The 12,345-nt window shown below is 38.7% G+C and overlaps 1 protein-coding gene across 2 annotated transcripts in view; it reads right to left on the reverse strand.

Annotated features, from left to right (window-relative positions):
• Positions 1–309: 309 nt before the first annotated feature.
• Positions 310–12,345, reverse strand: part of HHIP (hedgehog interacting protein) — a 234,793-nt gene continuing 222,757 nt past the window's right edge. Inside the window, exons 13-14 of one of the 2 annotated variants that reach the window (XM_086962253.1) lie at positions 834–962; positions 310–533 (exon numbers count right to left, since the gene is read on the reverse strand). In XM_086962253.1, coding sequence (XP_086818379.1) covers positions 478–533; positions 834–962 — 185 coding nt within the window. In that variant the 3' untranslated portion in view covers positions 310–477. Of the gene's footprint in view, positions 534–626; positions 963–12,345 lie in introns of those variants that run through there. The other variant, XM_086962252.1, reaches the window with a different exon arrangement.

Raw genomic sequence — 12,345 nt, forward strand, 5'->3', positions numbered from 1 at the left:
TGAAAATGTCACTTTTGTGGGTCAAAGAAAGCAAGACTTGACTAGGTTACAGAAACAAAACACAAAATAAATAGGTAGCATGAACTCAGTGCCTATTGTTTAACCACAACCATATGCCATCACCTGGGGGACGGAGAATCCATGATGACAGTTTCAGAAGTGTGCCTGAACAAGAAGTCCTGAAGTTCTTCATCTTAAGATGGTATGACTCCATGAGCTCCTTATCGGAAGTGAGCTTGGTGCACTAGGAGATGGCGGGAACAATCTCTGCGACTGTATGTTAAGAAATTGAAGCTTATTTTTTTTTTTAATGCACATAAGAGTTCTGGAACACGTTTGAGGATCTGGCCAAGCTTTCCTTCAGAAGAAACTGGGTCGTCTGTCCATCCTGCAGATTATACTGCAATGTCTTAGGAGAGTGTGTGAATGCTGTGGCTCAGTTTTAACCATTCGGCATTCTTGATGGCAAATAATCCTTTATGATGTCATCGGCCCTGCGTCAAGGATGCCGTTTACACTGGATTCGCCGTAAACTGCAAAGTGACCCATAAGAAAAATAACATCTAGCATGATTCCGTGAAAGACACTTGTGGTAAGTGTGTGTATGCACATATATATATATATATATAATTTCCCTAGAAACTACATTTAAATTAATAAAGTTAACTGGAATCACAGGAGTTGTAGAAAGATAAAGTCTTAAAAGGGATGTTTCAGAATAAATGCCCATTGAATATGCTGTATATCCAAATATGAGGTTTCCAAGAACTATACAATGTAGGTGGTTAGATCCAGCAAGTAGGATGTTACATCTATGATCTGATCAAGAATACCTGCCCGTGCCACTCTCCTGATGTTTCTGTCCACTTGTTCACACTGTTGGCCCAAATATCCTTTTTTACACAAACATTTATTGGGTCTGACACAGACACCTCCATGGCGGCACACTGGTTCGCATTTGGCTGAGAAAGAAAAATACATTGGAGTTACTCTTTTCAGTTCAGGGAACTTTACTTTTTATAACAAAATAATTTACTTAGAAACTCAATAAGCATGCGTTTGGCCCAAAAGTAAAAAAAGATTTTGCTTGGCTATGGAACTCACACTTGTTATTTTGTGTGCGCTTATGACATAACTCCTTAAAGTAATTATCAGCTGCATGAAACCTGCAAATCATAGATTCTGATCCCAGCATAATCACTCAACATTCATCCTTCTTCCAGTGTTAAAATGAGGTCCATTCCCTTTGGAGGACTAGTACCAATGCCTATGATGTACAGCAATTGGACGCTCCAAGGAGGCTTTATATTAGAATTATCATTAGTAAACATATTGTCTAACAGAAATATTATATCCCATATATAACTTGCAAACAAATTGTCCCGCTGGGTGTAGATGTTCTGTTATTAACTTCAATGGGTGATATTTATGTAAACAATATGGTCGGAGAGGTGTGATGCAGTGGCCTGAGTGGCTGACTCCGGAATCACAGGGCTTACGGTTCAACCTCAGTCTCAGCTCAGCATAATGTGACTCTGGGCAATAGCTCACTAAATCTCACTGATGGCCCTCAGTGTCCTGAAACCCTTAAGGGAGTGAGATTTTCGCACTTTACAAATTGGAAATATTATTATAATAATATTTAGGACCCAGTACGTTTGGAGGATGACCCTATTCAGCCCAAGACCTACGATTATCTGTGAGAAATGGGCATATAAGGGGCCCTTTGTCGCATTCTGGAGGGCAGCCCCATCATTCTGCCTTATATCACTGCAATGTTGGTACAGTATTTTGGTGCCATAAATCAATCTCTGTTTTTGTTGTCTTTATAGTTTAAAATCTCATAATGCGTCAACTCTCAGTGATTAATGCATAATCTTATTGAAATTCAGAGGACAATATAGTATGTGCTGTTTGGACTGGGCAGAAACTCCTGCATAGATTGTAGCGAAATGTATAGAATGAAACAATGGCCAAGAATAATGAATAGCATAAGGGTAAAAAGTGGGGTAAAGGGCACTCAGCCCGAGGAACAAATGCGATATCATTCAGTGAAAGGCACTCGTACTTAATAGTATCATTCACGGGATTTCTTTATGTTCTTCCGTGAAACAAGTAATAAATATCCTACTAAAGGACAATACGTGAGAAAGTGCATCACTTCATGATAAGCTTCCCCACTGCAACTCCCTTTAAAAACGAAATAAAATGAGAATGCGATGTAACAATATAATGTTGATGAAACTACATGGCCCAAAATGCACCACTCTGTAAACGGAAAGAGTAAGAGTATAACATGTGGAAATTGAAAAGGGACTAATGTAGAACACTGCCGTGATCAAGAACGTTTGTTCAAAGCGCGTAGGAGTTTTGCGCTAGACCTGAAATAAATGAAAATAACTACTGCCAAGATGTGTGCCGCGTGGTTTCTTGTTTCCGAGATATATATATATATATATATATATATATATATATATATATATATATATATATATATATATATATATATATATATATAATGATATACTTAATAAATAGAAAAAAAATCATCCTATTGTAATGGTTTTTAAATATATTTCTCCCACAGCCTGACAACTTTTTGTGTTGCTCCTAATAGAGCCACATACAGCTGTTCTCTGCGTTTGACTGCATTTTGGCGGGCATTCCTGAAATGTTAGAATTAAATTACGATTCCATTTTTACAATATTAGTGATTGGGCTACTAGCACAGTGATATTTATCACCTTACTGCACTTGTTTAATAATCACACTGAAGATGTATACCCAAGTAAATTATTCCAGGGTCACACGATAATTTCATATCTAATTTATTTTCATAATATTTAAAGTCTGCTTTCCAATAAAGGTATAACCTAGAACACCACACTATAGTGGGGGACCAATTTCCCTTTTCAACTGAATCACATCTAAAACAACTGGCTGAAAGTTGAATGAATGAATGAAAAGGCATGTGTTAAGCTTGTAGCTTACCCAGGGGCATCCCAAGTTCAGGGTTAATCTGATTTAATACATGGGAGTAAGATAAATTAGCCATTTTGCTTAAATCTGCATCACACAATAGTTGGCACCCCTTAAAACTGATAATTAATCTTGTTGGGGCCGATTCACAGAACTAACTAACAACAAAATCCTAAACTTACCTCTTTTGGTATTCACAGAAGGCATTTAGTAGTCTTAAATTTGGATTTTTTCTTAAATTACAATTTTGTCCTAAATTAGGATTTTGTCTTAAATTAGGATTTTGTCCTAAATTAGGATTTTGTCTTAAGTTAGGATTTTGTCCTAAATTAGTATTTTGTCTTAAATTAGGATTTTGTCCTAAATTAGGATTTTGTCCTAAATTAGGATTTTGTCTTAAATTAGGATTTTGTCCTAAATTAGGATTTTGTCTTAAATTAAATTTAAGATAAACTTAAGTTAAACTTAAGTTTAACTTAAGACAAAATCCTAATTTAGGACAAAATCTTAACTTGAGACAAAATCCTAATTTAGGACACAATCCTAATTTAGGACAAAATCCTAATTTAAGACAAAATCCTAATTTAGGAAAAAAATCCTAATTTAAGACAAAATCCTAATTTAGGACAAAATCCTAATTTAAGACAAAGTCCTAATTTAAGACAAAATCCTAATTTAAGACTACTAAATGCCTTCTGTTAATACCCAAAGTTGTAGGTTTAGGATTTTGTCTTAAATTAGTTCTGTGAATCGGGCCCATTAACTTTATTTCGTGTATTAGGTGTCATTATAACATTTTCCTTGCTCCCCCATTTTCCAGAGACTCTAGTAAAAAAAACTGTTTCTTTTAGAACAACCAAATAAATCTTCTAAGACCAATAGATCTCACATTTGAATTCTATAATAAATCCTTAATCAAATCTGAATTCAAACTCATAAGAGTAGGGTCCATACTGAACAAAAAAAGTATGTATTATATTGCAAGACCAACAGCCATCTGTTGAATTTATTTATCGATGATTATAGACTTGACCAAGATCTCCATTGTCCATTAGTTGAAAATTCTGACAGTTGATAATAAAAAACTTTAATTTGCCCTCTAGCTAGTGTTACTTTATCTAAGAGTAACTTATCTTTTGTGTTTATATCCTGAAATAGAGTAGCAGCAATATACTTTTAAAACTGTTCTTTTCTTTAAAAAAAAAACTTTGCAACAACTTTTATCAAACTCTCCTTAGTGATTTTACAAACCTAATAATGTTGTCATTCTTATTTCCCTTAAGAATTACAACCATCAAATTGTTTTTAAATTTTTTATGCAGCATATTTTTGTACCTTGAGGATATACGTACAAAAGTAACAAAATAGTATGTTTTAATATCCTGCAGGACTAGTCAGTCAATTTACTAGATGCATTTTCTGACAACTATAATAAATGATTTTACAACAATCCAAAAACTGTTCTTTATTACATCTCTATCTGTGATCCTAGATTTTGTTTCTGGAGAGTATAACATCTTAATATTTATTTGTGTGCATTTCTCTTAGGTCTGCCAAGTGACAACATTCCCTGAGAACCTGTTTTCTTCATAGTTTTTTTTTTAAGTTTGTTGCATGCTTTAAAATACTTCGCCGTAATAATGTTCACATGGTCTTGTTTCGTCTTCTCTATTTAAATATCTTTTATAATTTGGATATTCATCATAAGCTTGTTTAACCTGTTTTCCCAAGTTTTTTTAATGTATCTTCCTCTTTCAGCAATGCTCCAAGCTATTATCTGTGCTCTCAACGTTGTACTGAAGTAATATAAGACCAAAGCAACACTGGGGGCACCATTAGGATGGCAATCCGTCCGCCATCCTTGCTGCAAAGACCCCCCTTCCATATTACAATGTCGACCGGGCGGAAAAGGGTTCAATATGGTGGCGGTGTCAGTTAGACACCGCCAGCCATATTACAATGTGAGCAAGAACATGCATTTCAATGCCGCCACGGAAAGGCATGCGGAGTTTGCATGCGGGGGCCCGTTGTGGGCCCCCAGGGACTCTGGGGGTTTGGGGGTGCACATGGCGGTACCTATGGTACCCCCCCTGCATTTCAATGTACAGTGTGGCAGGCACCGCGCAGTGCTTGTCACGTTGTGCATTGAAAGGCACTACCTGTCTTTGTGGCATTGCGGCGGCCAATGCTTTTAGCTATTCCCGTCGCAATGTCACACATGTGCCATGCACCCGCCAGTGTGGCGGGCGCATAGTAATTGGGAGTGCGGGACCGCCACACCCTCAGCGGGCGGTCCCGTTTCCCGGGGGTCCGTCCGCCATGATAATGACCCTCTAGCTGTCTGTCTATTCTGAGAAAACAACTCAATGATCTGATCTGAGACCAATAGCTTTTCTTCTAAATGCATGTTATTAAAATTTCCATTTCTTAGTGGAATGGGGCTTCTTAATGTCTGCTATAGTCAATTCTAATGCTGAGTGATCTGGGAAGCTGTTCAGAAAACCCAAAAGTTGCATAAATTAAAAAAAACAATAATATTTTTTTTAAACATCAATACGTGTTGCTGATTTATGCCTTCCTGAGAGGCATTTATATTCCTTTTTATCCAAAAACCTAGATCTCTATGGATCTATCAAATCTAAGCCCTTCTGATATAAAGCCAGACCCTTTGCTCTTTTTTGTTCTGCCTTCGACAGGGCATTGTAGAATCTAAATCTGGCTGCTGCTTAAAATTTAACTCACCCCAAGAATTATCTTGCCACATAGTGGTAAAAGTTATTGTAAAGATATATTAATGTGTCCGGATTATCTTCTATGAGATGTGTACAGTAGCAACGTCATTAATTCACAGTCAATAGTGCAAGTGACCAGGCCCATCGACCTTCTTAATCAGTTTGCCAACTATGTATTTCAGCCTGCAGACCTTTTGCCTATCATTTGGCTAGCCCTCTATGGGCCATCCCCTTTGAAGAATAACTTTCAAAACTTGACTATTTATTAAACATAACAAACTTTAAAAGTCTACATTTGGAAATCGGGTCACCTGTAAATGAATGACAGCTAGGCTATGTTTTAGAACCCATATTTCAATAGCCTGTAATTTATTTCTATTGTTGAGCACATTTATCTTCTATTAGAATTTTAATAAATTATCTAATGCCACAAAAATGATATAATCCTTTATAGAAATATGATGGTCCATTGTTATAAAATGCTACATTCTTCTTTCCTTTACCATTTGTAGAATTACATTCCCCAACTATCTAATACACTCTAACCATTCAATGCAAGCAGACCTAAAGATTGCTACTAAGTACTTCCAAACCTCATCTCAAACCTCATCACAAAAACAGTTGGTGATCTCTAAGTAATTTAGGGCCAGATGTAGGAGCCTTAATACCGGTCGGAAACGGCCGATTTCGGCCGTTTCCGACCGGTATTTGGCTTTTGAGATGTAGGGGGCATTTTATTTACAGAATCGGTATATTTACCGATTCGGTAAATATACAGAATCGGTAAAATACCGAATCGGTAAATTTACCGATTCTGTAAATCAAGATGTAGGTGGCACTGTAATCAGTGCCACAGGCCCTTACCGAATCGTTATTTACCATGGAATACTATTCCATGGTAAATAACGAATTCCAGTGTACATGCACATCTGTGCATGTGCACCTGTGCCATGTGGCACACAGACATGCCCTAAGGGCATGTCTGTGTGTCAAATGGCACACAAGCCAGAAACAGGGGTGCAACAGGGTGTCAAAGTGACACCCTGTCACCCTTGCAAAATCGGTAATTTTACTGATTCTGTAATTACAGAATCGGTATTTGCCATTGATTCCTATGGGCTTCAAGGCCCATAGGAATCAATGGCAAATACCGATTCTGTAATTACAGAATCGGTAATTACCGATTCATACAGATTCGGTATTTTTACAGATTACTTTACCTACATAGCAATTACCGAATAGTGAATACCGAATCTGTAAAATTCGGTATTTACCATTCGGTAAATTGCTATTACCTACATCTAGGCCTTAAGATCAGAGCAATTGTTATACAGTACTAGGAGCTTGCCTCTTAAATAATTTATAAAGTGCATCAAAGAAAGCACTTCTCCAGACAAACTGGTCTGCATACATCAGGTTATGGTTATTATCGAATAAGAGTGTGAGTGTACAAATATGCATATTGTTTGAGTGTGCAAAAATACAAAAATAATAAGTGCCTCAACCACATGCGATAAATCCAGATTTGCCTAACTCTTATAATAACTCAATATAGAAAACATCATGAAACTTATATCACCCTGTTTTTAAATGCTTATACCCCTCACCCAGTGTGTTATTACAGGTTGTCCCTGCTCCAACCCCAGAACAGGACATCCTTGTGCATCAATGTGCAGCATGACTCAAAACTTTTCTGCCTGTGTTCCCGGTTTATCTCCTCTCCCTCATTCTTTAGGCCTTCGAGTCCGTTTGTAACATAATCATCAAACACAGGGGTGACTAACGTCATTCATAAAAGCCTATGCTTTTTAAACCAATATGAACCGACAAAATTGCCCATTATGGAGAACCTTTAAATTGGCTGGTTTCACTATGGAAGCTTTGACACCAACTCTACGAAACTGCAATAAAATATTTTTAAACTCCCTGCGACTTCAGGCAGTTTCCACAGTCATGTCTGAGAAAATTAGAAAGGAATAAGCTTTTTGAACTTCAATTTTCTCCAATTACTTTGGAAAGTATCAATTCTGTGACCCTATAATCAGAAAAATTAACCAGAATTATTCTGGGATATTTAGCACAAGACACAATCTGTGAAGGTACTCTTTGTGCGTCTTTGTAAGAACTTTGGAGCACTCTCAAAGTATGTTTGTCCTTATCAATGCTTATCTTTAAGCAGTTTATCTTCACAGTGTAAGATACATTGCTCAATTTCCTCAACCATATCCAACGTCTGAGTCATTTTATCATCCATCTTATGTAAATGCTCCTTGACCTAGACTGCAATATCCATCTGATGCTGTATCATTTGCACAGTTACTCCCAAAACAACTTGCAAAATTGCAAGGATCTTCTCATCTGTATTCTCAAGTCTTTCTAAACCAGCAACTGACTCAGTGCCCTGTACACTACTCTCCACCAGATACTCTGTCTGGCCCTCCATACTCAGAGTCTGCAGATGTGGTGATCGTGGAGCCACATCTATCATCATGGAAAAAAGCATGTCCAGTGGATTCTGTTTTCTGGTCCTTTGTCCTGGTTCATCTTTTGATATGCTTTAGCAAGATTGAAACAATGGAAAAATGTCATATGGAGTTTTTACTATGCTCAGTCATAACAGCGTGAGCAGCCATTGATCAGGAACCGTTAGCATCCGTATTCATCTCTTGGAGTTCCGCACAGTTAGTAATATGAATCGGACAACTACAGATTTTGGCTAGGCCCTCTATCTCTGTTTAATTTCGTTTGAGTACCTTCCTGAAGAGAAACGTTAGCTAGAGCAACAGTGAATCTAATCTATATACTTCTAGGCAAAGAGGAAGTCTTCTTACTCTGACCTGCGTCCCTTAACTTGACAAACAAGAGATAACACTCACAAAAAGGATATGATCTTTCCATGTCAACATCAGGTAGGTGTAACAATTCCACTTCTTGAGAGGCAGAAGAGGTAAAAATACAGGTGATACCACCTCCTTCTTTTTGTGAAAGAAGAAGCAATTTTAGTAAACAAAAAAAACGGGTGAATCATGACACAAGAAGGCCCTCAATTCCCAAACTCCTTCTTGCTGAGGTTATAGCCACCAGGAAGGTTACTTTCATAGTCAGGAACTTCATATCTGTAGAGCAAAAAGGTTCATATGGATATTTTAAAAGCCAAAGCAAATCCTAAGGGGGAGCCAGAGTCCTTACTGAAAGATGGGCTGGAGAAATGTTCCTTTTAGAAATAGGAAGTAAACTCTTTCTCATCCTTAAATGACTCTAGGAATTCCTAAGAGCTTTAATGGCTGTCCCTTGCACTCTTAATGTTGAGAAAGAAAGATCAAGGCCAAACCCTTCCCACAAAAATTTGAGAACAGAAGGAAAGGAACAGTCAATTATGGAAAAATAGTGAGTAAAAGTCAAAGGTAAATGACACTGCTGGATAGCCACAGCTACGTGAGATGTTTCCCCTTCCTTCTGTAGATCTCTCCTCTCAACTTCCTTTCCGACAGGGACAGTCTGGCCTAGTCATGAGACTCCAAGGGAGAAAGAGAGAAGGGAATATGAAGAATGGCCAAAGAGGAAGAATTGGTAGGTTTTTGAGAAGGGGAAACCAAATACTGCGAGGCAAGATAAGAACTACAGCAATCACTTCTCTTTCCACTTTCGGGATTTGAGCTGACAATGTGGAAATAAGTGGGATAGGTGAGAAGGCACAAATAGGTTTGGGTCATTTCACTGTCAAGGCAGCTATTCCTCAAGCATCTGAAACTGGACTGTGGTAGAAAAAGGAAAGCACTTATGGAATGCTTTGAGGCAAATAGGTTGAGACATTGGGTCCCAAACCTCCTGTATATCTCCTTGAACACATCCTTGAACGGAGAAAGATCCTTGGAGAAGGGTAAGAAATTGCACAGCAGATCTGCCTGAACATTGTTCAGACCTCTGATATACACCACTGTGGAGGTCAAAATGTGTTTCTCTGCTTCAAATGAAGAGCAATCATGCCTAGAGACCAGGAGCCATTTTCTTCTTGGAAATCCACATATGCCACAGTGACTATGTTGCCTGATCTCACCAGGACATAACACATCTGTATCTGCTTTTGATATAGAAGCACAGCTCTAAAAACTGTATTTCACTCTCTCCTCTTTAAGGATCATAGACTCTATGTGAGGGACCAACATACCTGAGTAGAGCAGATCCCCATCATGGTCTCCAAGCCTGCCAAACTGGCATTTGTTGTCAGAATTATGGGAGGTTCCAAGGGCATCAGCAGATACTTGGAAAATACAGTGGGATTCAGTCAGAACTGCAGTGACTAAGAGAAGACCCAGAAGGTGGTGTACTAGTTGATAGGATATGGGCGCATGGAACTGTGAACACTGATGGAGCCATATGACCTTGCTCCTGAAGCCACATTCTGACAAGGACCTTCTTCAAATCCAACAGATTTCTATTGCTCTGGTTTCTGGAAGGATCACAACATTCAGGTCAGTTCTGAACTGTGACCAGTAAAGATCAAATTCTGCCTGGGAACTAGCTGACACTTTGGGAGGTCGAGTAGAAATCGGTGCTGGGAAACATATTATCTTACTGCCTCCAGCTCTAGAGTCTTCTCTATTTATGATACATGTAGTAACCAAGCAGTACCCAGTCATTTATGGCTTAGTTTGTAAGCGCCGGGGCCAAAGATGTTCCTCAGGAAGCCACTGCAGCTTGCACCACTTGAAGGCTCAGATTAAGCTGCCAAATTCCAGTAATTAATGCCACCTAATAACCATGACACTTCTACAAATGTGACATTTTGGACTCTACCAGGTGATGACATGGTATGAGAATGGTCTAGACATTTTGACATTATTATTAATTGTATTGACATATGGGATTGTTAAACAATCTGCTTCTGTGTTCTTTTAGAAAGAGACCGGTCTAACAGCACCACCATGTGGTAAGCTGTCTGAAATATGTACTACGTTAATAAATAAATGCTGGTGCTGGGCGCTGGCAAATGTTGGCACAAATTATGCACTAGCAAGATGCGAGAATGTTAGCCAACCCTGGAGATGCAGCTATGTCACTATCTGACCATGGGTAATCCATATGCAGGATCGCTTTTGGACGTAAAATGTAAATGTTTTTATGTTCCTGGGCCACTAGCACATGGAAATATGCATCCATCAGATCAACCTATCCTTTTGTGAGCTGTTGACACCAAGGGATTTATCTACTAAAGTGCTTTCATCTTCAAAGGAGAATTTTTTAACCAAGGGTTTACCTAATTTTAGTCTTTTACAACCTTTTAACCCCCTGTCATCTTGGGCACCAGGAAGATGATACAGTAGCCTAATCTCTTCTCTTGGGATTGGGGTTGTCACTTTCTTGTTCAGAAGTGACTGCCGGCCCATAGAGAAGGCTTCTGTATGCAACTGCATCTTGGCTGTGGTGTATTGCAAATGTAATACAATAGCCCACCCAAACAATCCGAGGCACCCATGCACCAAAAGCTGATTTCTCCCGTGAAGTAATGGGTTTGACCTCTGACCAGATAGGCGAGGCAGACCGAGTATAGGCAGGATTTGTTGTTTTCCCAGTGAACTAGATCTTTATTTTTTAGATGATTGTCCGGCAAAGTTCTTCCCTTTCTCTTTATGGGAGCGAGAATGTTGTTTTCTTCTAGACAGTTAGTGTAGTCAGGATTTACCAGAAACTGCTCCAGATGAGGATTGTTGATGCATGAAGAAGGATGAGTGTTTTTCCCCTTGAAGAGGTGGCATAACATACCATCTGATTCTGAATCAAAGAGACAAACACCTTGGGAAAGCATACACAAAGCAATGTGTATGTCAATTGTCCTTCAACAGATTCCTCTTGCTGCCACAGCAGTTGCTCCTCACATATTGGAAGCCTGAACAACATTAAAAGTTATTGAGAAAGGAGCTTAATTTGATGTACTAATCCCTCCAACAGTGCAGGACATCTGGTTCCCTCCTTAACAGTGTTGAAAAGAGGATTGAGTTGAATATGCCCCATAAATCACAGCCCTCAATGCTAAATGAGTCCCTGAATATATTTTCCTAAAGGCTAAATCCACATATTTATATGTGGCATCCTTCAGAATGCCCTCTTATGCATCAATATGCGACAGACAAGACTGCCTGCCAGAGAATTAACAGTCCCTGAATCCAGAAGTTTAGACTCCTTGTTAGATAAGGGGGTGGAGTATTGGCATACATCTGCGAAGACCAGTCCTTTCTGGGTCTTTCCTTTCATGCGAAACAACATCCCCTACATGAGGACAAACTGGAAGACCCAAATGAGGAGCCCTCTGGAGTCTCAACATTATATCTGCAGCGTTACATGAGGTATTAAGATTTGGAAAACCCAAATTGTCTCTTATATGAGATAACACAGAGGAAAGCACGTCTTTAGTAATGCACTCCTCCTTCCCCTCTGAGGAAGAAACACTTCCTGATCCAGAGACACCCAGGGAATCCACCCCTAGGCGATCAAAAGGATTTTAGCTTTTTGTGAAGAGATTGCCTCAAGAACAATCCACTTAATCTTCCATCCTCATTCAGAAGAGTGATGTAGCTTATTGGAAACTGGGGGCAGGAGTATGAAGAGGAATAACTAGTGATCTGCAGATTACAGA

The sequence above is a fragment of the Lissotriton vulgaris genome, chromosome 3_1 (genome assembly GCF_964263255.1).
Source record: "Lissotriton vulgaris chromosome 3_1, aLisVul1.2, whole genome shotgun sequence".
Classification (NCBI taxonomy): domain Eukaryota; kingdom Metazoa; phylum Chordata; class Amphibia; order Caudata; family Salamandridae; genus Lissotriton; species Lissotriton vulgaris.